The sequence below is a fragment of the Neofelis nebulosa genome, chromosome 7 (assembly GCF_028018385.1).
Source record: "Neofelis nebulosa isolate mNeoNeb1 chromosome 7, mNeoNeb1.pri, whole genome shotgun sequence".
Taxonomy (NCBI): Eukaryota; Metazoa; Chordata; class Mammalia; order Carnivora; family Felidae; genus Neofelis; species Neofelis nebulosa.
The window spans coordinates 47,295,490-47,322,552 of record NC_080788.1 but is presented as its reverse complement, the minus strand read 5'-3'; the positions used below and the strand labels follow the sequence as shown (position 1 = coordinate 47,322,552).

Genomic DNA, 27,063 nt, shown 5'->3' with positions numbered 1-27,063 from the left:
CTGTTTGAAGTGAGGTTACTCCCTTCTTGTTTTCTGACTTGTGCACGCACATGGGGCAGACCCTGAACCACTGTCCTCCCCCTCAGACCTCTAAGTAGGTTGTGACAAATGTAAGAAAGTCTAGAGTCAGAAGCGTGCTGGTATGGTCGCCTTCGAGTGTGGCTTTTGGGTCCCATAATCTTTGGGTGCGTGATGCCATGGAAAACCGTCCCGGACTGGAGGAGCTCTTCCCCTGGGTCCTGGGGCAGCCGTCTGCCACCATGGTCCACACACAGCCCACTCTGAGAATGAGGAGTGGGCTCGCATCTGCCAGAACACCTGGAGCTGGGGAATGCCAGCTCAGCTCTGCATTAAGTGGCTGTATGACTCCAGGCGAGCCACCACTCCCACCCTTCTGGTGTCCTGTCACCTCACGGGCAGCAGTTCCCGAACCCCAGCAAACGTAAGGATCACCTTTGGAGCTTGCTTCGTTGTAGATTCCTGACCATCCCACCAAAGCTTCTGTCTCAGTAGGTCTGGGGAGGAACCCAAGAGATTATGCTGCAGGTTATTATTTGAGCCACCCTTTGAGAAACACTGCTGTAAAGTCTCTGAGAGCCCCCAAGCTTCTCAGAGCTATTTGACCACCTCATTCCAGGGTTTTTCTCTCAAATTTGCTTAATCCAGTTAAATTCTGTGGCACACAGGGTTCCAGGGTGAAGGAAGCTTCAACCACACAACAGGGCAAAGGCAGACACATTGTCATTGATCTCTCTGTGTGGTCGCCTTCATGGCTCCACAGTGTGTCGGGGCTCAGGCACATTGAGATGCCTGTATCCCTACTTCTGAGCCAGACTAGGCTATATTCCCTAACATGAACCAAACTTGGCCTACCTACAGGTAAGGTAAGATGTTACATTTTGGGGTCTCTCAGCCAGACATTTTAGAAAATCACTCCTAAAACAAAAAGGGATTTCTGTTTAGGATGTATCTTTCCCTGCTCTTTTCCCTCCTACAGCAGCATTGTTCAGAGCAGGGTCTCCAGATCGCCTGCATCAGAATCATTCCAGAAGCCTGTTAACACTGCAGCCCCTCAGCCCTCGCCCAGACTTACTAGAGAGGGGGTTCCCATATAGGCATGCCCAGCAAGCCCCTTCTCTGACTGCAGGTGACTTTTGGTGCACATGCATGCTGTGATGCAAACTTGGGAAGCCCCGATTTAGAATACCCTAATAATGCTTCTCATCTTCAAAGCTGTGTCCTTAGTTTTTAAAATGTTGAGGCTCGGGGCGCCTGGGTGGCGCAGTCGGTTAAGCGTCCGACTTCAGCCAGGTCACGATCTCGCGGTCCGTGAGTTCGAGCCCCGCGTCAGGCTCTGGGCTGATGGCTCAGAGCCTGGAGCCTGTTTCCGATTCTGTGTCTCCCTCTCTCTCTGCCCCTCCCCCGTTCATGCTCTGTCTCTCTCTGTCCCAAAAATAAATAAAAAACGTTGAAAAAAAAATTAAAAAAAAAAAAAAATGTTGAGGCTCACAGCTTTCCTTCCATCCCCTTAGTTTGTGACATGTATTTTATAGCTTGTCTCAGGGAAGCTTAAATGAGGAGTAAGGGAGAGGACAGGAAGAATGAAAGGGGGGGGAGGGGTAGCTGCACGCCAGAATTGAGGTGAGCTCGGCCCTCTCTCCAGCCATGGGAATCAGTGGCCAGCCTATCAGGTAACCTGTAGAGGGCAGTCCTCCACAGCTCTCTGTGTGGGGGGTGGTGGGAACCCTCAGGGGTTCCCACAGCTCTCCTTGGAGTTTGTCTCTAGAAGGTGCTACTTCTCTTCTCTGTGTCTCTTACAAGTGGGCAAGGAGGAGCCAGGAACCAGAGCCACATGAAGTTTGCAAGGCCATGAGATAAACACTACTGTCCAGAAGAAGGTAAGTGGAGTTTTAAGTGAGAAGCAAGAATGGGGGACCATGAGAGGCCGGGTTCGTTGACTTGAAACCTTTGTGACCACTCCACGTCATTTAAAGAAGGAAAAAAAACCCCATGTTTTGGGAGCAAGTAGGGACAAAGAATCATATAATTTAGACAAGATGAAGGGAGTCTCATCAAAGGGCACTGTTTCCTAATTATTTTTTAACTGCACTGGGAAGGCCAAATCATTATAGCACCAGGAAGACAAGTTGAGAAAGGCTGCTTTTCAGTCTCCTGGGCCACAGTCCTCTGTGTGGTTCTGACACAGCCAAACCATTCTCTGGACCATCTTTCCAGGGGAGGGGAAGGTTTCTAATGGGGACAGACTAGACCTGGACAATGTCACCAGCCTTCATCCTGCCCATGCTGAGGGCCAGGGCTAGCCTGGGACAGGCTCCATCAACCAGTGATTATTTATTATACTTTATGCTCATGATTCACTCTCTCAATGATCTGTAGCAAAACAGCGTGAGCAGCATTCCCAGAGCCAGTGACTGCCCCAACATTTCGGAGGCGTGGAAAGCACAAACACAGAAGCAGTACATGAAAGGACAGGCTGAATACATCTTGAGAAGTGGAAGCAGAACGTTAAGGCCATAGGCAAGTTAAGAAGAGATACCTGGAGCACATGAAGACTTTATAAAAGCTGAAAAAATACCAATAACTGAGCAAACAATTCTGGTTCTGGCTGTAAAGCAAGTGGGAAGTACTGAAGGCCAGAAGCAAGGTTCAGGCAGGAGCCACCTCTCCCTGGCATTTCCAGAGATAGAGCGTAAGCTGATGATACTAGCTGGAACTCAGGAAAAGTTCTGCCACACTTCCGAGCTAAGACATGTATTAAGAAAAAGAAGGATCGCCTCCATAGCACTCATCTACTTGACCAACAGTGATGACAGCAGCTAACATTTCAGAAGGTCTGGATGTCTGGGATACTCAGTCCTACCATTTAATCTTCACAGAAACCTTTTGGGGTAGGTGCGGTGATTACTCCCATTTTATAGATGAGGAAACAGAGGTTCAGTGAGATTAAGTGATTTGTCCAAGGTTGCACAGGTGTTAAGTGGTAGAGCCAGCATCCATCTCTGAAGCAATGTGATACCAGAAACTACTCTTCGTCTCAAAGCTATGCCTGACTTACAGTGGAATGGCCAAGGGCTAGAAATGACCAGCTAAAGTATGTGAAGCATGTAAATCCTCTGCACTGGTCTTATGGGTTCACTGTACTTGGTCGCAAAAACCACACTTCTTTCTCCCCCAATGCCTCTACTCACTCTTTCCCCACTGTACCTTGCTTGACCCCTTAACCCTGCAAACATACTTCCCTCTCTCTGTCTAGTCAAATGTTCCTCTCCTTTATAGGTCAATTCAAGTCTTCATATTTGATCGTATCTAAAGGTTTTCCAGACTTCTACAGTTCACAAGGATCTCCCCCCATCCCTAAACTCCACTATAACTTTACAGTCTTTTCTGGAATTCTTTGGATTCTTTCAATGTTGTAGATTAAATTTATCCAGCAAAATTTCTAGTGCCTTAATGAGCCACATCTTCCCCCACAGGTCAAGCACAACGCTTTGCACATGGTATATGGCTCAATACTTTTAGTAGACTGATTATGGACTAAGCATTTACTCACACAAGGATGCGTTTAAGAGTGGCAGAGGGAAACGGACATGGAAGATGTCTCCTCTTGTGAATCACAGGATTTTAAAAACATGGAACCAGCTGCTTTCAAAAGGAGGGAAAAAATTTTTTTGGATGGGGGGAGGGGGTGCATCAGCTTAGAACAACCCTGGCTATCATTTACCCTTGGAATGCTGCTCAAAAAATCCATTTATAAGGGCACCTGGGTGGTTTAGTCAGTTGAGTGTCTGACTTCAGATCAGGTCACCATCTCAGAGCTCGTGGGTTTGAGCTCCACATCAGGCTCACTGCTGTCAACACAGAGCCTGCTTTGGGGATCCTCTGTCCCCTTCCCACTCTGTCCCTCCCCTGCTCACTCTCTCAAAAATAAATAAATCTTAAGAAAATCCATTTATATATGAAGGCTGCAAATAAAATCCCCTTGAGTGTAGGTTTTCTTTGTTACAGTCCCATTTTTCAGGTCCTTTGCTTTTCAGGAGGACTCTTCCCCACTCTGATCTGATCCCTGAAGACTGTCTGTACCTGGCCTGCCTGCTTCCTTGGCTGGATATCATGGGAGCCACTTGAAACCTACGTTCAAACCTCACGTCTGCCACTTACTGGCTGGGTGACCTGGACAAGCTGCTTAACTACTGTAAGCCTCAGTTCCCCATCCAGACCATGTGGATGTGAGGGGTTAAGTGTATCACTTCCATTTCATCATGGTGAAAGTCGAATGAGACAATGTTAGGAAAGAAGCTAACATAAAACCAAATACAGAGCAGGCATTTAATTAATGATATCTATCATGGCTATTGTAAAATACTTGTAACCGGTCTTCCTCCTCTAGTCTTTGCCAGAACATCCTCTATATGCCAGAAATTTTGGCCTGAAGTCCTTTGATATCTCCTCAGCTCCCATAGAACACTTAAGCCCTCTGTGACTGGGTTCCAGCCACCCTTCCCACTTGTGTCTTCAGCAAGCCCCTTCTGGTCATCTTATGTCCAAACCTGTGGTCCCAGACTCAGAGAATCTACAGAGGCCAAGCAGGTGACATGAGCCAGTGGACGGGGTATGTGTAAAATGACTGACCACCAATATTGAGCCCCCAGAAGCCACAGGAGTGGTGGGGAAAGAAACAGATTCCAGAGCTCACAGCTGTAGTGATTTTGCTATGGGGGAATGAAAATAAGCAAGAAATCTAGATTTTATGGAGAGCCTCTTCATTTTTGAATGCCAGTTAAAGATTTTAAAATGTTGTGAGGCAAAACAAAACATTTCTGCAGGCCAGATTTGCCCTTGGGCTGCCAGTTGGTGACCTTTGTTTCAAACACACCAAACTCTGGGATGCTCTGAATTTGCTGTGTCTTCATGCCTGTGTTCCTGCTACTCCCTCTGCATGGGAGGACTGCCCCCCACCCTCCAAAACCGAAATGTTATTTGTTCTGTGAAAAAATTAATGGATTCTTTCCTCAGTACTTGCAAGATGTGTGACACGCTTCTATTAATAAAATAGCCCTTATTATATGAAATAGATGGTGCATTAATTTTTCTCAATTGCCACTTAAGGTAAGGGAGCTGTGTTCTAGTCATCTTTGTAGCATGTAGTACAATGCTTAGCCTATAGAAGTATGTGCTCAACAAAATGTTTGTTTAATGAATGGATGAGGGTAAGAGAAATCAACAATTGTGTGACTACTCCTCTATGCTGGTATCTGCAATCCCTATTTCTCTGCAGGCACCAGCAACTTTGGACACTTACATTTCTCTCCCATTTCCAGACATCTTGAATCCCCCAAAGGGGCTCTGGGCATTTAAGGCATTGTAACAATTGATCCTAAGGGAAGAAAACATAGTACCGTTAGTGCTGAATTCCACTTGCACAGAAATAGTACCACTGGCATAGTATTTCCTTTAAAAGTTTTATTTTTTTTAATTCCTTTTTTTTTTTTTTTTTTTTTTACATACGAAACATCTTTAATCTAAAATTTGCTTTGATTTCCCGATCTGGCCAGGAATGGGTGTATATCCATTCTCGGGGGGGGGGGGAGAGTCTCCTTGCCTTTGGTATTCCCATCCCCCCAGAGAATGTGCTTACTTCACCCAGGTTCTGGAGATTATGAGGTCCCCACACAGCCACTGGCATGTGTTACGGCTAGAACAATGACGCTGACTGATCTTACCAAACAGTCCCCGCCTGCATTGCAGAAGACACCGTGAGGGCCTTGTTGATGTCATTAGTGAAGACAGCTGCCACAAGTCCAAAGTCTGAGTTATTGGCTCTTTCGATCACTTCATCCATTGTCTTAAACCTCAGAATCTCCTGAACAGGGCCAAAGATCTGCAACAAAATCATTTGACCCAACACAGGGCTGCTTTGCCAGCACCTTTACAACTGCTTTCCACATTGCAAAACAAGTTTGTTCTGCTTTCATTATTTAAACTTCATTTCAGCTTAGCAGCACAGAACTGTAAAATAACCTTTGGCAGAATAGGATTGTACACGCGTCTAACCTTAGAGTTTGTTCAGGACCCTGACTCCTCCACCCTCCCTGGAATCACTCGATTCTACTGTTAAAGCTGCCTTCTCCATGATTCTCCAGACACTGCTCCAGATCTCAGAACTGCTGGTCTGGACTGTTGGCTGATGTGCTCCTGGTTCCTCTCTCGCACGAACGTGAGGATACTTGGGTGTCTTCTCCTTCCTGGGGAACAGCTTAGTAACCTACATCTGAAGGAACAGACCTGTTGCAAGTGTATTACTAAGGCCAATGATTGGCTATGGTGACTGTCCTCTGGGCTAATAATAATTGCAATCATTTAGCAGGTCACCTGGCCTCCATCTAGCTTGCTTGCCTTTTGATTTAACATTTTCTTGAAAGTGAGATTTTACATAGTGATGTTTATAGCTGTTACAGAATATATATAAAATATAAAGAGCTAAAGCTAGAATATCATGTACTAGAAGTGCTCTGGAAACCATTCCAGAAAGATGTGGCTTTTGTCAGAACCCCACATTGGATACCTCCTCCTTGGCAATCCGCATATCATCGGTGACATTGGAAAACACCGTGGGCTCTATGAAGAATCCCTTTCGGCCCAGTCCTTTGCCTCCACATTCCAGCTTGGCACCCTCTGCCACACCACTCTGGATGAGTTCCAGGATCTTGTTGTACTGTTTCTTGTCAATCTACAAAAGAAATTTCCTAATGACTCCGTGTAAAGTAAGTGGGTTCTCAAGAATCTCTCATCTGCAATTTTGTTTCAAAGCTCCATGATATCTAGTCATATCACATGGGACTGCTGTCACTTACCCATTCTTCACCAACAAAACATGTGGTTTTTTTATGGTTCCACCCAGCATGTTGGGAACTTCAGTAAATTACTGCACTGATGACAGTGTGAGAGTGCCAAATCAGAACTATCAGACATAGGCCATGTTTTCAGATGATAGAGAACTTGGCTAATTGATTAGTCATTGTTTACAAATGGGGGAAAACTGACCTCTACATCCAAATGAACAGTTCAGCAAGTTGTACTGATACTAAAAAGATGAAAACAATAGGTGAGCTATATGGCGCCACACATCAAATCCTATTGGGAAATATTTTTAATTGGACCTCCTATTACACCCGTAGAGGAAAAGATCAAGTCCAAAGAATGAGGACTAACTTTCTATTCCATAAAATAAAGTCAACCTTGCTCCCCAAAAGTCATAAGTATCACTCAATTACTATGGTTAAAAACCTAAATTCACTTGGGTTTAACTGCTCATCAGTCATCTTTCAAATGGTCCCCCAACCTAGGTGATGTTGTTGCTTATCGGGAAGACCTACACACTAGAGATCTAGATGCAATCTGGTCCAAATAGCCTTTACAAATTCTCGGGCTCTATCTACAGTTTAAAACCAGAATTCTATCTGGAAATATGCCTTCATGATTGTGGAGAACCTGCAGAGCCAAACAGTGTGGACTGCAGGGACTTTTGTGGCCCTCCCCACCCCATCCCACCACATGAAGCATTCAGGGTAAGAGAGAAACATAGAGCAGAGTGGGAAGGAGATAGCCCTCATTTCCTAAACATTTACAAGCCACAAGGACCTCCCCAAAGTAGGTCAGGTTGGTGGAGAGATTCCTCAGCCACTGAAGAAGGGTAAGTGGCTTCTGGGAAAAAGAGATGTCCACTCTCCCTGACAAAGGCATTTGTAGAGGGGTCTTGAAGGCCAGTGATTACCACTGGGTGTCAGTTCTCAAGGTCAACATCCATCTTGTCATGCACAGGTCTTTTTTAGAGCTGAGACACTCCAATTTACCCCCAAGGTTCAAAGTATCCTTAAGGCAACTCTAATCCCTTAGTGTTTCAGAGATAAAATTTAGAAAGGAAAAGAGAAGCATGAGAAATAAGAATGCCTCACCAGCTACATTTCTAGCCATGAAGACAAGGTGGAAGAGAAAGGAGGAAGCAGAAAAAAGAAGTTGTTTCTGGGGTCCCACTAGAGTGTCCAGTGTTCGCCAAGGATTAAGAAAGCGGATGTTTATTATTTCTCTACCTGGGGTCCCTGCTCAGTGGTGGGATCAAAGGGACTCCCCACTATGCGCCTCTTGGCCCGCTCCACACTTCTTCTCACAAACTCCTCATAGATGGATTCCTCCACAAAGATGCGAGACCCCGCGGTGCAGCACTGGCCTTGGTTGAAGAACACCCCCTGGTGAGCCTGCTCCACAGCATAGTCCACTGCAAGAGGAAAACAGCCACGTCCTCAGCACTAGTTCTCCTGCGGAGGGGTGTGTCTACAGAGTCACCTCCCATCCCTCTCCCCAGAGCCCTAGGTATAAATGCCACGCTCACCGCAGAGCGTATGGTGAGTAGGCAGCACTGGGGAGAGCACTGGATTGAGAACGCAGCTTAGGTGGAAGTTCTAACTAGACCCTGATGTTACTTGCTATGTGAACGTGGACAACTTCACTTCTTTGAGCCTCTTTCTTCTGTAAAAAGAAGGACTGGACCACGTCATCTAGAACAGGGGTCTCAAACTCCAGCATGCCAAGGGACTAGGCAGATAATGTAATGGTAGGAATCTGCCAGCTACTGAAACAATCTGATGGAGGCTCAGAAGGAAAGACACTACATTTGGCTGTTGCTCTGCGTGAATGTAAACCAATGGCTGCCAGATGGCCAATTTTAAGAAAAAACAGAAGTCAGTATTTTTAATGTGCAGTTTTTCTTTTTTCAAGTGCTGTGTGACATTTAGACAGGGAAACATATGTATGCCTGCATCTTGTCTATGGACTGCCAACGTGCAACCTTACCCTACAGAACCTTGTAGCTGTATGCTCAATTTGTATTTTGTCGAATTAATAAGCTAGAACAGAAACTGATCTTCTTGAAAGTCACCAAGTTTCCTCTATATTTACATGGGATGGTGTAATGGCATAAAACTTTTTCATGTCGTAGCGTATCCTTCAAGATAGGACTAGTAAGTATGGTGTGTTAGTTGCTAAATGACTGACTCCCATGAGTCAACCAGCGGTGTGAGTGGAGGACCTACTCCCCAAGAGAAATTTAGGTGTGAGAGTTCTGATCCCTCGGACAGCCAGCATGAAGCCGATGCTGAACTCTCTGCGGACTCCAAGCTGGGGCTGAGAGTCAGACAAACTGCTTTCTGCTTTCTGATCTCTCCAGTGATGAAAGGGAAAGCAGCTGCGCCTGGCAGGATGGGAAGAAGAAAAAGAAAGAATGAAAGAGACTTTGGAATTGCATTCCCTGGAAAGCTTTTCTAAACAGAAAGGCCACACCTAGGCAGGATGGACTGCATGGCATCCTGCCTGGAGACATGGGATTTCCTACGTTTGCTGCTCCATGCTGCCACAGAATCCTACCTCCAAGGCGTAATCACCTGATTGAGGTCCATTCATATGGGACTTACCAAAGTAGGTTGTCATTCTGGCTGAAAGTCATGGAAGCAGCAGAGGATGGGGGCACTAAACAGAGAAGGGGTTGGGGGTTTGGGGAAATGTTGGCAGGCCTAGTGAACTAGTATTTTTTTAATGATCTACAAAGCCACCAGGCACAGTTGAGAAGTTTCAGATTTCTTGCATCTCGGCAGAGAGAGGGTATTTCAGCCGTTCGGAGGCTTAGGCCACACCCCTTTGCACTGCACAGCCCTGAGCAAGCCTTCATCTCTTCTACCCTGCTCTATAGCATCACAGAGTCAAAGAAGCTCATTAGTGTCCAGAAAACAAACTCTGTTCAGCTGTCCACTGACAAGCGTTCTTTCCCAACATTAGTCTATCTGCTCCTTAGAAGGAAAGGTCCACATTCTTCTACTTAAGTGCCCCTTAGTCTCCCAGATCTTCTTCTTAGTGTCCTGTCAAAGTGGAGATACAAAGAGGGCACCGGAAGGCAGTGTGCTGGCACATGTATGAGATCTGTGGGTGACTTACAATCAGCATCGGCAAAAATAATATTGGGGCTCTTCCCTCCAAGTTCCAGAGTTACTCTCTTCAAGTTACTTCTTCCAGCTGCTTCTTGGATAAGCTTTCCAACCTGAAAGGAAAGGAAATGGAGGAAGGTTTTGCACACCTTGCAGCTGAGACAGTCAGTGGCCAAGCCAATTCTGGGCAACAGTAATTGATCCTGCAAGGCAAACTAACCCAGTGGAGGCGGCAGGAATAACTCCTGTGTCGGGTTGGGCGGACAAGATACAAGTCAGCTGGGATGCAGTTTAATGTCTGTGTGAAGTGAGTTGGAAGACTGCTTTAGTTTCATGATGGAAGGAGCATGGAAAGAGGGTTTAATCTGGAATCTTAATCACTGGTCTCCAAAAAAGCCAACTGGCTCCACATGAAAGACATGATACATGATGAATGTACAACAAAATCTTCATGTATTTAAAAAAAATGCCACATATGACTTTAATCACAGGGCTCAAAGAAAATATAGATGTTACACCTTTGCCTCTGCCTAGATCTAGAGTAGAAGGATTCCTGATGGCTGAAGAACTGTCTATACTGTGCAATGCCTATTTACCTAGAAGCCAAGCAAACAATAGGCTGAGTTAGAGATAGCATTTACCATGGTGTAAACTCACACTTCCAATGGAACTGAAAGTGTCAAGATGGAAACAGAAGAACACACTGCCTCAGTGATAGAAATGCTGTCCACTCTTTCAGAGTCTGCCTCAGCTGAACAGTGTTTCCTTGCCCAAGGGAATACCCTCCCATGGGTGGCCTATCCACGGATGGCAGCAGGGGTGTAGAGGCCCTTGCTCTCAGCTCACCACAGGACAGCTCTGCAGGCCCATGGATGCTCCACCATGCTGCATGTGGTTGGCGGACGTTGTCAGGCCTGCACTGCAGTTCAGCTTCCCCTGTGCCCACTCCCCTTCAGTAGCGATCCCTAATACATAACCTGCCTGGCAAACTCCATCTCAGCAGCTGCTTCCGGAGAACCTGACTCATACCAGGGTGCTACTCTACTATCAGGGTAGAGGTCACATTATGGGAAATACCAAGTCCCCAAATCGCCCATATGGGCACTTTGCTCTTGTTGGGATCAAAAATGCTACTGAATTCTACTGAAAATAAAATATTTTAAAAGCCTGGAGAAAAGAAATGCTAAATTTGAGTCCCTCCAGCCTCTTGTTGAGATCTTCAAGTAGGACTAACAATTCCTCAGGCAGGGTAGTCATGGTTAAGAGAAAATGTTCTGGAACCTGGAAGTTTTCTACTGATTTTATTGCTTACCAACTGGTTGACCTTGGAAAATTTATTTTACTTCTTGGCGCCTCGGTTTCCTCCTCTGTACCTGAGGCTAAACATAGTATCTACCTCAGAATTCAGTTGTCCTGAGGATTAAGTGAAGATATTTCATCCTTAAAACCTTCCTCGTACACAGTGTGCCCACTCATGGTAGCTACGTGAATGCGGGAGAAGCCAGGCCACTCTCTTTCCATGTTCAGTGCAGAGCAATGGAGGTGATCGTAAGAGGAGTTACTGCTAAGACTTTCCAAAGCAGGGCTCCCCCCTCCCTGCCCCCACTTCCCCCAAACTGCTTACACTTATCAGTTGCTTCAGGAAAATACTGGGGAAACTCTCTGACTTCCTTCAGTTGCCAGTATTACTCATTCACTGGATTAAATGCTTTTATGTTTTTATTATTACTCTACCTTATGGCAAAAAATTTAGAAAATGTACTTTCACTCCGAGGAAACTTAACCATGGGGGAAAAATAGTGATGTCTCTGGAAGAGCCAGAAGTGGTGTTTCTTAGTTTACAGGACAATGCTAGTTTCCAAGAGGTTAAGAAATACTGACATCCAGCCCTAAGATTAACGGGCAGGCATCAGCCCACCAGCCAGATGGTGCCTTTCCTGCCGTGCCAGTTTGTCTGTCTTCTACTTCAAGGCAAACTCCCTAGAAGACAGGCTAATAAAGGCCCTGTTCTCAGGAAAACATGCTTCCTCTTCTTCAGGAAGAAAATGTATGTACACAATGGAAAGGAGAATCTGGCGCTCTGTTCTGGCAAGAGGACAGCGGTCAGGTGAAAACTGTGACTGAAGCCTGAGATCCCTAGCTTGAGAGGGGAAGCCTTCAGAGGAGGACAGCTGGGACAAGAGCACCATGGGGAGTCCCTGACGGCTGTCCTCTGTGACTGATGCTTCTCCTGAGGAATTCTAGGGTTCTTGGCTCTCTCTGCCCTGAGGAATCCATATTGATGATGACTCATCTTTAAGTCCAGGAAGATAAACAGACGAGTGCTTTCTCAAAGAAGGCAATCACTGGAATTCCCGCACTTATTATTAATTGTATTAGAAAATGAACGTTTACTGAGCTGATCTATGTCAGACATTTACATGTAATTAGCTCATTTAAGTCGCTCAAACACCCTACATAGTAGATACTATCTCATTTTAAAGGTGACCAAACTTACGAGCTGGAAGTCAATGGATGGTACCATGTTACCCAGCAGGTGGGCTGGCAGAGCCTCTCAGACCCCAGGTAGACTGATGCCAGGGCACGAGCGCGGATCACTCCCTCTATGCGCCTCCCTCTCAACTTTCCGCCTTCCTTTCTGTATTTCCTGAGCACCTCATGTGTGCCACTCACCACCAAAACCTTGTCCCTGAACTCCTAATTGTATCCAGGTGAGTAGGAATATCACCTTTTATAGATACAAATGATGATCACAAACCATCAGTTGCAAAACTTACATTTTTGCCTTCAGAATGACATTAAAAAACAAGCAAAAGCAAGGGAAATCATGGGTTTCACCACAGTAAGATGCTGAATAAATGTTTGGGGTTGGTAAAGGGAGTGCGGGCCCAGCTGGCATTGCATTTCTGTTAGCCCTACTCATGACATTAATCAAAAAGTTCTAGGGGCTGGTATTTTTTGCCACTAGGAATGTTGTCCAGTGATTATTTTCATGGCTACGGTAACTATACAAAAACCTTGCTCAGTCTATGGTCATCAGAGAATACCTAAGAATAATTTTTCCTGTGTCAGTGCTTTGCCAGCCTTTCCTTAGAAACCAAATTTGTGCTAAACATTGTGAGGCAAATCTCAGATGAATAATGCCTTTCCTCTTCATCTTTGGAAGAAGGTCAAGTTGCAGCTCAGAGTCGAGAAACAACTGAATGTGTTAGGCCACGAGAGAACCATTCCCATCTGGAGGGGCCTCAGGAAAAGACACTTAGGAAATGCAGTTTTCACTGATCCCCTTCATTCAACACACATATTCCTGGTTCTCCAACTTCGTGCCGGGTGCAATGCTGTACCAGGAAGGACCTCACAGCTAAGAGGACTTCCACATAAACCTAGCAGCTGCTCACTAAGTGTAGCTTTACAGTCCACTGGGACAAAAATCTGGGTCAGATTTAATATTAGATAAGAGTGGACAGAATTATGGCTCTGAGGTACTTTGTTATAAGCCAGAGTCAGAGCTCTCTCTCCGGTCTTTGTCCACAGATTAGGGCTTTGGAGAACACATTATTACTCATGAATTCTCTCCGCGAGTGGACACAGGTTAAATGACCGCAAATGGGAGGCACTCCTCATTATCATTACCAAGAAGGGGAAAGAAGTGATGGAAAGGAAAACAGATGCAAGTCCAAAGCAAGAGATTTTTTTTTAGCAAGATTTTCTTAATAGGGAAAAGTAATATTTAAAAATCAAGTGTTCAAGTGAGAATTGACTCCATGTCTGCTTATAAAATTTGACACGTCCCGTGCAAACCGACCAAAAATACTACCTGTACAAAGCCCATACAAGGGTTCCCAAAATTAGAATCTACGGAGTTGGACAATGTCAGAAAGAACAAAATGCAGACACCACACAAGGGCCTGGGAGAGGCAGTGAGTAGTACTCCTTGGGAGTATGTGTGACCCCGGTCACGGCGAATCCCTGTATGCAGGATCAGAAGGCAGAAGTGCACGGAGAGGTAAATGGGGCCGCAAGACACACAGGTCTTGTGAGTGGTTAAAAGTCAAGTCAGTAGGGATAGATTTATAAAACCAAGTCCTATTCTGATCAAATAGGCAACACCTCCCGCCCCATCACTGACAAGCTGGCTAACTGCAACCATATTCAGGTTTATGGATTACCCACAGGTGTCAAGAGACCCAGGTACTACACACTGGCGTGGTGCCCAACTCCTCCTTCAATTGGGAGTGACACTTTGGCTCCTTAAACCTCAGTTTCTTCCTGTGCAGAATGAAGGCACAAGCCAAGTAGTTACTCTATTCTTAGTACTCGAGTTGGCCGGAAGGGTTTTAAAAGACACATAGGGCTCCCGGAGCCCGTCTGTATTTAGAATCTGTCCACTGTTCTTCTGCATTTTTCTTGCTTATGGAGCAGAAGTAGCTTTTCATCAAAGCATGCAGCTGCACAGAATGATAGAAAAACCTGATTTTTTTTTTTTAAGTTTCCTGGACAGAGGTCATTATGAAAGAGTAAGTGATGGTGTTCCAGCCACGTGGTTTCTTAACTTTGCATTCCCTGTAGTCAGTTGTATCTGTGTACCCCAAACAGGCAAGAGCGGGAAGTGGGGGCTCCCCCACACATATTGGAACTGGGCTCATTCTCAGCAGGAATGTTGGCACAGATCGACTCTGACTCCCATCCATGTTTTGAAAGGCTTCAGGATTGATATGAGGAGTATCCCTGGAAGAGCCACAATGTACCAGAACACGTTCACGGCAATGTGGCAGGGTAGGGAAATGCAATTTGGTGCTTTGCAAGGGAAAGGATTCCTCATACAGGACAAAAAAGAACACAAAAGGCCTTTCCATGCCCTCTTTTTTTTTTTTTTTCCTTAACGTTTATTTATTTTTGAGACAGAGAGAGACAGAGCATGAACGGGGGAGGCCCACAGAGAGAAGGAGACACAGAATCTGAAACAGGCTCCAGGCTCTGAGCTGTCAGCACAGAGCCTGACGCGGGGCTCGAACCCACGGACCGTGAGATCATGACCTGAGCCGAGGTCGGACACTTAACTGACTGAGCCACCCAGGCGCCCCCCATGCCCTCTTTAATTTAATGCTGTTGCTCCCTGAACAGTGTTGCTGAAGCTGAGTAAACTTTTTATTAATTAGTGAATTACATCTATTAATAAGGGTGGATTCTTTCTCAGAGACATGCCTCCTTAAAACAAAACAAAAATCTCTAGTACAGAGTTCAGTAAGCTGGCTGAAGGATGCCTGCTTTTTGGAATATATTTTCATTTCTTAAACCTCTAACAGATTGACTCTATGGCTTCTTCCCTCCTCCCCTTATTTTTCACTGTTGTGTTTACTGGCTAACTATGATGGAGACAGGAATGACAAAAATATATGTCATTGGATATTTCTTGCCTTTCTGAAATACCTAGAAAGAACAGGCCAAATCAGTCTGTTCAGATTTCTACCTGAAAGTAAAAAGACCAAAACAGTTAAGCAGTTCCTTTAATTTCAGTGATAAAAGCAATTTCAAAACTGTCAAATTCCAATTATGAAAACCAACATGGCCGCTAACAACCAGTCCTATCACACCTGTCCCTCCAGTCACATGAAACCATATGCCCTTCCTGGAACATGCCTCTATGTGTTTGTCCAGGCGGTTTCATCTGCTTAAAATGCCTTTCCTCCCCTTGCTTACTTGATAAAATCATTTTTCCTATTTCTGCCACTTCCTCTGTGAAGCTAGCTTTCCAGACCCACCCTCCCCACAGGTCTGGTCTCTGATCCAACAAAACTCTCACACTGTTCTTAATAGTTGTCTTCTAGCCTGAATTCGTGAACAGAGAGACTCTACTTTCCTACCTACCTACCGGACATACATATGGAAGATTTTCCTCATTTGTTGGGTCACTGCACCAGAATATGACACCGGTTCTAGGAGGTCTCTTGGAATCAGAGACCATGTTAGAGAAACAAGTGAGAGAATACAGGATGCTTGTGTCCAAGGTAGTCGTACTTTGCCATAACTAGCAGAATAATCTTGGGCTTCCCTTTCACTTATCTTTGGCTTAAATTTCCTCATTTTTTTTTTTCAACGTTTTTTATTTATTTTTGGGACAGAGAGAGACAGAGCATGAACGGGGGAGGGGCAGAGACAGAGGGAGACACAGAATCGGAAACAGGCTCCAGGCTCCGAGCCATCAGCCCAGAGCCTGACGCGGGGCTCGAACTCACATCACAGACCGCGAGATCGTGACCTGGCTGAAGTCGGACACTTAACCGACTGCGCCACCCAGGCGCCCCTAAATTTCCTCATTTTTAATGAAGGGAATGACTTCATCTAACATTGGCTGTACTGCTCCTGGAGCACTTAAACACTTTTTCTATGTCTGGGCTCTACCTCAAGAGATTCTGATTATTTTACTCTGGATTATTTGTAAAAGTTCCCAAGAACGTTCTAATTTGCTGCTAGGGTTAAGAACTATGAGATGAAAGAATCTTTAAAGGCACTGCTCCCATACTTGTCTCTAACCTTGCATCATTGGTTCTATTTTGCAATTGTACAACATTACTGTTTATTGAACACATAATCTGTGCTGCTTGTTCTCACAAACATTACTTAATCTTCATCCATTTCTGTGAGGCAAAATTACCCCCATTTTATAGCCGGGAAAGAAAAAATGTGACTCAGAGAGGTCAAGAAATGACTTGCTGACAGGCATCCACTGAGAGGCGGAGCCAGGACTGGACTCAGAGTGGCCGTACCAAGCCTAGGGTTCTTTCTGCTCCACTACGGCTTCTCTCTGTGGTTCTTACTTCTCTTCTCTGATGCTCTCCTGGGGATTAGGTCCCCTTTGCTCAGAGTAGAATTCTGACAGCTAAACACTCTATCCACAGCTAACAGATATTCCAGATCAACTGTCTGGGATACTTAGCCATCCTTCTGTTAACTACATAGGACTCTCCCTTTGTATTTCAGATAACTAAAAAAGTCAAGATTCTGGTTGTTTTGGTTTGCTTTGATAGGAAGAATCGTGGAGTACTCAAGTCCATGGTACTACATTTCCCACTAACCAGGTGAACTGAATGAAGGGATGGGCATCATAGGACCTGCTCATTATCACCCAGAGCTCCAAGGAGAGAAACCCCTTGCAGAATAAATAATCTCGGTGAGCAGGCAGAGGCCACAGCATACTTTTTCTTATTCTTCAGTACTCAAGTTTTGATTTAAGAATTAAGGAAAGGAAAAGAAGATACTTTAAAGCCTGTACATCCAGGTGCTTTTTGACACATTCAACTGGTATTTTTGATTCAAATGCTGGATGGTTTACTAGTGGACCCCTACAATCTTAGAAAGAGGCTCATGAGCTTTTTTTTAAAAAATAGACAAAACGATAGCAGGGCAACTCCCCCACCTACAAAGAGGGGCGAGGCTACAAGTGGAAAGAGCTGACCCAATTCATGACTCAAGCCGCAGCGAGGGTGTCTACACCATGCATTATGACATTCATCTCACTTAGGAAGTGAAGGAGAACCCCGGCTGCGTAAATTAGAATCAGTGATAATACAGCTGTTAGCCACAAACATTTGTTTGGCACGAATCAATCTGGACTCTCCTGTAGTTTGCTTTGATGGTCTCTCTACTATCTTGTTGACTAATGATGAAATCATGGTTTGTTAATCTAACTGAACAAAGAAAACACCACACCAAGCAAAGTGCAAACTGCTTTCCTGTACTTTATTGAGGTTGTTTATTGACTCTGTGTTTATAAGAGCCCTTTTATATTCACTTATTAAATATTTACATGCATTGCTTATGTATTTAGCTGCATAAGGAGAAATTAATCCTATCTTCCATCTGAGTAACTCTGTTTGTTTTTCAAAGGCCTTTTGCTGAAGTAAAATGGCAAGCAGCCACCTCAAATAAGCTTCTTGTTACTGTTGCAGACATTCTGTGATGTACCAGTAAGTCACTTCTCCCTAGGGTAATCATACCAGGGGCCATGTTCAAATTCATATTTAAGTGACATGTTCCCTCTGGAACAATCTATACAATTTCCCAAGGAGCCTACGAAGTTAAAAGAGAATAGATGGATAAAGAAGTAAAAACTGATGAAAGCAAGCTGAAAATGATTTTGGGAATTATGTGATCACTTGATTTGCCTGTAAAAATTCTCTACCCACCACCATTAATATGGGGAATTATAAGTTGGCTTTCATATTCTAGACAAATGCTTCTCTCTCAGGTCTTCTATTATCTATCTGTCAAAGATACTACTCCAGAAAAGAAACTAGGAGATACTCCAGAGGCCATAGCAGTAGTTCCCCTCTAAGTGAATGCAAACGCCTTTCTAGAGAGAGAAATATCAAATATAGATTTTTGTCAGAAAAACTTGGTGAAATGTGCTTTATGCACACTGCAATAGGCTACCTCATGTTGTGAGTATTCCTAAGAACAGAACACTTCACACGGCCACCTTCCACCTCATTCTCTTTCCCGAACTTTTCTTTTTCTGTCTGTCTGTGTGTGTGTCTCTCTCTCAGGTCCCTCCACTGAATATCGGCATCTTTGAAGATTACGTATTTAGTTTTTAATGCTCTTCCTGTTAAGATGGAGAATCTCCTATGTTATATTATATAAAGCTACAGTGACCAAAAATAGTGTGGTATTGGTGAAGGGACAGACACACAGATCAGTGGAACAGAACAGAGTCTAGAAAGAGCCCCATACAAATATGCACAACTGCAGCCTGAGAAAGGCACAAAGTCATTTTAGTAGAAACAAAGACCATCTTTTCAAGAAACGGTACTGGAACTAGTATTATCTACAAAGAAGTTAGTTCCTCACTTTACAACATGCACAAAAATTAAATAAAAATACATCATAAACCTAAGTGTTAAACACAAAAACTATAAAATTTCTAGAAGGAAACATAAAAGAAAATCTCTGTCATGTTAAGTTAGGCAAAAGTTGCTTAGGCATGACACCAAAAGCCTGATCCAGAAAATAAAAAAATAATGAATCAATAAACTGGATGCCATTAAAATTAAGAACTTCTGCTCTGCAAAAGGCACTGCTGAGAGAATGAAAGGATAAACCACAGACTAGGAGAAAATATTTGCAGAGCACAATGGACTTGCATCCAGAATACACAAAGAATTTTTAAAATTCAACAATGAAACAAACAACAAAACAGTAAAAAAAAAAAAAGTGGGCAAAGATTAAAACACACTTCAACAAAGAAGACACACAGATGACCAACACACACATCAAAGAGATGCTCACCATCACTCATCATCAAGGAAATGCAAATCAAAACCACAACGAGATATTACCTCACCTCTATTAGGATGGCTACTATAAAAAATACTGGAAATAACAAGTGATGGCAAGGATGTGGAGAAAAAGAGAACCCTTCGGCACTACTGGTGGGAATATAAATCGCTGCAACCATTATGAAAAATAGTACAGAGGCTCCTGAAAAACTTAAAGATAGAACTACCATATGATCCAACAACAATCCCACTTCTGAGTATTCTTCTGAAGAAAACAAAAACACTAACTAGAAAAGGGATCTGCACTTCCATGTTCACTGCAATATCATTTACAATAGCCAAGATATGGAAACAACCTGAGTCCACCAATGGATGATTAAAGAAACTGGTATATATTAACACTGGAATATATATTCAGCCATAAAAAGGACTAAAATCTTGCCATCTGTGACAACATGGATGAACCTCAATGACATTGTTAAGTGAGATAAATCAGACAGAGAAAGACAAATACTGTAGGAACTCTCTTATATATGCAATCTAAAATAAACATATTATATATTTATGTGTGTGTGTGTGTGTGTGTGTGTGTGTGTGTTGTGTGTGGACTCTTCCAGGACCATAACTGTCAATATGTATGCACTCAGTGTTTTAGCTACTGTGCTTTAGAAACTAACATTACAGTGAGGAGGGCCAGAATCCAAAAATTTTAAATGTGCAACGGAAACATCACATAAAACCAACTAACTCTATATACAAGCACACATATGCACAAGTGATGTGATCCTGAGAATGAGAAAAGCTCCCCAAAGGATGCACCAAGATCACCTATAAAATCTGAGTGAATTCAATTTCAATTGTGCCACATGGTATGTTATGTCGATCTACCTCATGATAAGGTATGGGCTGATAATTACCTAATTTCAAATACTGTTAAGGATAATTAATATATACAATGTCTGATTTCATCCCCAGCCCAGAAGAATCATTTATTAGCCAGCAACAGGGTAACTGTATAACAGGATCTTACACAGATATTATCTAGTTTAATGCTCATAACTGCTTGGCAAAGTAGGTATCAATCCCCCCTTTTTCTAGAAAACAGACTCAGAAAGCTAATGAATAATCAGGTGGAACTGGAATTAATTACATATCTGTGAAATAAATTTGTAGCAAAATTTTCAAATGGGCTTCTTTAATTTTAAAAACCTTTAAATAAATGTGGTGCGTAGTCAAAAGTTCCCAAGATATACATATATTTAAAAAAACCCACTATGTTGAGATAACACTATTACATTTATTAGGATGGCTAAAAATAAAAATACTGACCATACCAAATGCTGGAGAAGAGGTAGGGGAGCTGGAAATCTTAGACATTGCTGGGAGGAATATAAGGTGGTACCACCACTTTGGAAAATAGTTAACAATTTCTTAACCTACCATACAATCCAGCTATTCCATTCCTAGGTATTTATCCAAGAGTTAAGGAAATACACACACACATACAGATGCACAAAGAGTTGTACATGAAATGTTCACAGGAACTCTTATTTGTAGCAGTCCCAAACCAGAAATAACCTAAATGTCCACCAACAGGTGAATGACAAACAAATTCTGGTATATCCACAAAATGGAATATGACTCAGGAACAAGAAGGGATGAATTACTGAGATACACAACAAAATGGATGGATTTCAAAATTACTGTGTGAATAAGAACAGCCAGACAGAAGAGTATATACAGTGTGTTACTATTTATATGAAATTCCAAAAAGTGCAAACAATCTACCATGGCAAAAAGCAGATCCATGCCTGAGAATGGGCAGGGGGTGGAGGGCAAAAAGAGGAGATCACAAAGGGCCAGGAGGAAACTTCTGAGGGAGATGGATGTATTTGCTATCTGAACTTTGGTGGTGGTCACACAGGTAGATACATATGTCAAAACGTATCAAGTTGTACATTATGTGCAATTTATTATGCATCAATTATACCCCAATAAAGCTGTCAATAAATATACATTAAACAATGAAAGTGTTATTTTATTAGAGCAATTATGTCATACATCTATTTGTTGTCGTTTGGGAACTGTTGGGAGGAAAATTATATTGAATCTACCTGACTATTTAAAATATGATTTAATGGTTTTAATTAAAGTCAAATGGCTTAGGAATAAATTAATTACATTTTAAAATAATTGGAGCTTGACAGGGAAAGAGAAGTGAAGAGAAAAAAAGAAACTTAAAGGAAAGCAAAAGGCGGTGAAAATAAAGAACAGATCAGAGGACAAAAGAAGAGATTACAATTAGAACTAAAAAGAGGCAGGGCACTTGGGTGGCTCAGTCAGTTAAGCATCCAACTTTGGCTCAGTTCATGATCTCACAGTTCGTGAGTTCAAGCCCTGTATCAGGCTCTCTGCTTTAGATCTTCTGTCCCTCTCTCTTTCTCTGTCCCTACCTCCTGTGCACCCACTCTCTCCCTCCCTCTCAAAAATAAAACTTAAAAAAAAGAAAAGAAAAAGAGGCAACCCTTGAGATAGTAAGTCTCAATAAGAATGAAGCCACCATACTCACTACAGAGGTTGACCAGTTCTCATTTATCTGGACAGAAGGCAGGAAACAATCATGATGCTAAGGACTCACTGGCCAGATAAGGGAGGGGTGGGCACTCAGGCAGCAGAAACAGCACATACTCAGTCACAGAACTGAAAGGCACGGCCAGTCTAGGTGTCTGCAAGCAGTCTGGGAAGGCTAGAGAAAGGGGAAGTTGTGGGGTCAGGTCATGAACCAACTTGTCTGTTACCTGAAAGAATTTTGGATACCCAGGTAGAGATGTCTACTCTACAGATAGAAACAGAAGTCTCAAGCTCAAAAAAGCGGTTAATAATTACAGTGAGCTATTTCAAGGACATATTCTGACATACTGTGTTCACTCATAGGATTATTTCATATTGACAAATAAAAAATTACATGGACTGGGGCGCCTGGGTGGCGCAGTCGGTTAAGCGTCCGACTTCAGCCAGGTCACAATCTCGCGGTCCGTGAGTTCGAGCCCCGCGTCAGGCTCCGGGCTGATAGCTCGGAGCCTGGAGCCTGTTTCCGATTCTGTGTCTCCCTCTCTCTGACCCTCCCCTGTTCATGCTCTGTCTTTCTCTGTCCCAAAAATAAATAAAAAACGTTGAAAAAAAAATTAAAAAAAAAAATTACATGGACCAATTAAAGTTAGTACAAATGAAAAACCTTTTGTACCGATGGTCTTATGGGGAAGGAAGAATTAGAGTGGGAAATGGTGGTTAAATTCCAAGTTCAGAAACCAACATTTATGACTGAAATGAAACTTGCACCTTCTCTTAGGAATAGTGCTTTTCTTTTAATGTTTATTTTTGAGAGAGAGAAAGAAAGAGAGAGTGTGTGCAGAAGTGGGGGAGAGGCAGAGAGAAGGGGACAGAGGATCCAAAGAGGGCTCCATGCTGACAGCAGTGAGCCTGACGTGAGGCTAGAACTCACGAACTGCAAAATCATGACCTGAGCCGAAGTCGAAGTTTAATGCTCAACCGACTGAGCCACCCAGGTGCACCAGGAATAGTGCTTTTATGCAGTAAAAGCTAAGTCAACAAAAATTGCACATAAGAAGAAAATGTGACCGGCTAAGCCTGCAGTGTCAAATTTTCTATGAATTCATCAGCTGATTCTCTGGGTTCTCTTGAACAGCCACTGCAAGGGGCACATGATGATGCCATGGCCTTGGAGCTGGGCTGAACCTAGAAAACCCTCTGGGGAACAAGCCTGGAGCACAGAAGAAGTAGCAAAAAGAGGGAGGAGTAAGCAATCTTGCCGATTGCCAGTTCTATGCCCTGTGTGCCAGGGAAACCCCAAGGTCATTTGTAAAATAAGGAGTGACTTAAGGGCATCTTTACTCCTGCAAGGAACACAGTAGAGGATCAAAATACTTAACCGATGTAAGAGGACTTGGAGTTCTAAGATTATCAAAGTCCTCTCTTTCTGGCAGCTGGCAAGCCCATTTGCACCCTTCTGGGCTCCAGGGCTGCTCCAGCACATGGGGAGCAAGAAAGAGAGAAATGTTGCTACACACAGATTGAGAAGTGGCAGAGGAGTGCCTGGATTGCTACATACTTTCCTCTTATGACCACCTTTGCTGTGTCCCAGAGGTTTTGGGCTGTGGTGTTATCATTTTCATTGGCTTCCATGTACTTTTTTAATTTCCTCTTCAACTTCTTGGTTAGCCCATTCGTTCTTTGGTAGGATGTTCTTTAGTCTCCAAATATTTGTTACCTTTCCAGTTTTTTTCTGGTGGTTGTTTTCGAGTTACACAGCATCGTGGTCTGAAAATATGCACGGTATGATCTCAGTCTTTTTGTACTTGTTGAGGGCTGATTTGTGTCCCAGTATGTGATCTATTCTGAAGAACATTCCACATGCACTGGAGAAGAATATGTATTCTGCTGCCATAGGATGAAATGTTCTGAATATACCTGTTAAGTCCATCCGGTCCAGTGTGTCATCCAAAGCCATTGTTTCCTTGTTGATTTTCTGATTAGATGATCTGTCCATTGTTGTAAGTGGGGTGTTGAAGTCCCCTACTATTATGGTAAAATTATCAATGAGTTTGTGTTTGTGATCAATTGATGTATATATTTGGTTGTTTCATGTTGGGGACATAAATGTTTATAATTGTTAGATCTTCTTGGTGGGTAGGCCCATTAATTATGATACAATGCCCTTCTTCATCTCTTATTACCGTCTTTATTTTAAAGTCTACATTGTATGACATAAGTATGGCCACTCTGGCTTCCTTTTGGCGACCATTAGCATGACAGATGGTTCTCCATCCCCTTACTTTCAATCTGACAGAGTCTTTAGGTCTAAAGTGATCTCTTGTAAACAGCATATAGATGAATCTTGTTTTCTTATGTTACCCTATGTCTTTTGATTGGAGCATTTAGTCCATTGACATTTAGAGTGAGTACTGAAAGATAGGAATTTATTGCCTTGTGTTGCCTGTAGAGTTGGAGTTTCTGGTGGTGTTCTCTGGTCCTTTGTAGTCTTTGTTGCTTTTGTTGTTGTTTTTTATTTGATGTTTTGTGTTGGTTTTAATTTTTTAATTTTAATTTTTTATTTTATTAGTTCTTTTAATCTTCCAAAATGACAAAATGAAGGAATTCACCCCAAAAGAAAGAGCAGGAAGAAATGAAAGCCAGGGGGGTGCCTGAGTGGCTCAGTCAGTTAAGTGTCTGACTTCAGCTCAGGTCATGATCTTGCGGTTCACAAGTTCTAGCCTCGCATCGGGCTCTATGCTGACAGCTCACAACCAGAAGCCTGCTTCAGATTCTGTGTGTCCCTCTGTCTCTGTCCCTCCCCAGCTCACACTCTGTCTCTCTTACTCTTAGATGTTTAAAAACATTTAAAAAAATTAAAATAAAGAATTAGAGAACTCAGTGACTCATTAAAAAGGAAAAGTATCTGAATCATAAGAATCACAGAAGATGAAGAGAGAGAAAAAAGGGGTAGAAGGCTAGTGTGAGCAAATCATACTGGAGAACCATCTGTCATGCTAATGGTCGCCAAAAGGAAGCCAGAGTGGCCATACTTATGTCATACAATGTAGACTTTAAAATAAAGACGGTAATAAGAGATGAAGAAGGGCATTGTATCATAATTAATGGGCCTACCCACCAAGAAGATCTAACAATTATAAACATTTATGTCCCCAACATGAAACAACCAAATATATACATCAATTGATCACAAACACAAACTCATTGATAATTTTACCATAATAGTAGGGGACTTCAACACCCCACTTACAACAATGGACAGATCATCTAATCAGAAAATCAACAAGGAAACAATGGCTTTGGATGACACACTGGACCGGATGGACTTAACAGGTATATTCAGAACATTTCATCCTATGGCAGCAGAATACATATTCTTCTCCAGTGCATGTGGAATGTTCTTCAGAATAGATCACATACTGGGACACAAATCAGCCCTCAACAAGTACAAAAAGACTGAGATCATACCGTGCATATTTTCAGACCACGATGCTGTGTAACTCGAAAACAAGCACCAGAAAAAAACTGGAAAGGTAACAAATATTTGGAGACTAAAGAACATCCTACCAAAGAACGAATGGGCTAACCAAGAAGTTGAAGAGGAAATTAAAAAAGTACATGGAAGCCAATGAAAATGATAACACCACAGCCCAAAACCTCTGGGACACAGCAAAGGTGGTCATAAGAGGAAAGTATGTAGCAATCCAGGCACTCCTAAAGAAGGAAGAAAGGTCTCAGATACACAACCTAACCCTACACCTAAAGAGCTGGAAAAAGAACAGCAAATAAAACCCAAAACCAGAAAAAAACAGGAAATAATAAAGATTAGAGCAGATATCAATGCTATAGAAACAAAATAAAAGGAGAACAGATCATTGAAACCAGAAGCTAGTTCTTTGAAATAATTAACAAAACTGATAAAACCACTAGCCAGTTTGATCAAAAAGAAAAAGGAAAGGACCCAAATAAATAAAATGAAGAACAAAAGAGGAGAGACCACAACCAACACAGCAGAAATAAAAACAACAATAAAAAAATATTATGAGCAATTATATGCCACTAAAATGGGCAATCTGGAAGAAATGGACAAATTCCTAGAAACATATACACTACCAAAACTGAAACAGGAAGAAATAGAAAATTTGAACAGACCATAACCAGTAAAGAAATCAAATTAGTAATCAAAATCTGCCAAAAAACAAGAGTCCGGGGCCAGATGGCTTTCCAGGGGAATTCTACCAAACATTTAAGGAAGAGTTAACACCTATTCTCTTGAAGCTGTTCCAAAGAAGAAATGTAAGGAAAAGTTCCAAACTCTTTCTATGAAGCCAGCATTACCTTGATTCCAAAACCAGACAGCGACCCAACTAAAAAGGAGAACTATAGACCAATTTCCCTGATTAACATGGATGCAAAAATCTTCAACAAGATATTAGCCACCCGGATCCAACAATACATTAATAAAATTATTCACCACGACCAAGTGGGATTTATACCTGGGATGCAGGGCTGGTTCAATATCTGCAAAACATTCAGTGTGATTCATCACATCAATAAAAGAAAGGAAAAGAACCACACGATCCTCGGGACCCCTGAGTGGCTCAGTTGGTTAAATGTCTGACTTCAGCTCAGGTCATGATCTCACAGTTCGTGAGTTCAAGCCCCACATCAGGCTCTGTGCTGACAGCTTCGAAGCCTGAAGCCTGCTTCAAATTCTGTGTCTCCCTCTCTCTCTGTTCCTCCCCCACTCATGCTCTGTCTCTGTCTCTCTCTCTCTCCTTCAAAAACAAAAACATTAAAAAAAAAAAAAAAGAATCACACAATCCTCTCAACAGATGCAGAGAAAGCATTGGACAAAATATAGCCTCCTTTCTTGCTAAAAACCCTCAAGAAAGTAGGGATAGAAGCATCTACCTCAAGATCATAAGAGCCATGTATGAAAGACCCAACACTAATATCATCCTCAATGGGGAAAAACTGAAAGCTTTCCCCCTAAGGTCAGGAACACAACAGGGATGTCCACTCTTGCCACTGTTGTTCAACATAGTATTGGAAGTCTTAGCCTCAGCAGTCAGACAACACAAAGGAATAAAAGGCATCCAAACCAGCCAGGAGGAGGTCAAACTTTCACTCTTCGCAGATGACATGATACTCTATATGGAAAACCCAAAAGATTCCACCAAAAAAACTGCTAGAACTGATCCATGAATTCAGCAAAGTGG

The 27,063-nt window shown here is 42.9% G+C and overlaps 1 protein-coding gene across 9 annotated transcripts in view; it reads right to left on the bottom strand.

Annotated features, from left to right (window-relative positions):
• ALDH1A2 (aldehyde dehydrogenase 1 family member A2) overlaps positions 1 to 27,063 on the bottom strand; it is a 133,289-nt gene that overhangs the window by 4,699 nt on the left and 101,527 nt on the right. For 6 of the 9 annotated variants that reach the window (XM_058737597.1, XM_058737591.1, XM_058737593.1 and 3 more), the window contains 5 exons: positions 10,003 to 10,105; positions 8,109 to 8,293; positions 6,584 to 6,748; positions 5,742 to 5,899; positions 5,321 to 5,395 (listed from right to left, as the gene is read on the bottom strand). In XM_058737597.1, coding sequence (XP_058593580.1) covers positions 5,321 to 5,395; positions 5,742 to 5,899; positions 6,584 to 6,748; positions 8,109 to 8,293; positions 10,003 to 10,105 — 686 coding nt within the window. Of the gene's footprint in view, positions 1 to 453; positions 516 to 4,389; positions 4,427 to 5,320; positions 5,396 to 5,741; positions 5,900 to 6,583; positions 6,749 to 8,108; positions 8,294 to 10,002; positions 10,106 to 27,063 lie in introns of those variants that run through there. The other 3 variants (XM_058737592.1, XM_058737589.1, XM_058737594.1) reach the window with 2 other exon arrangements.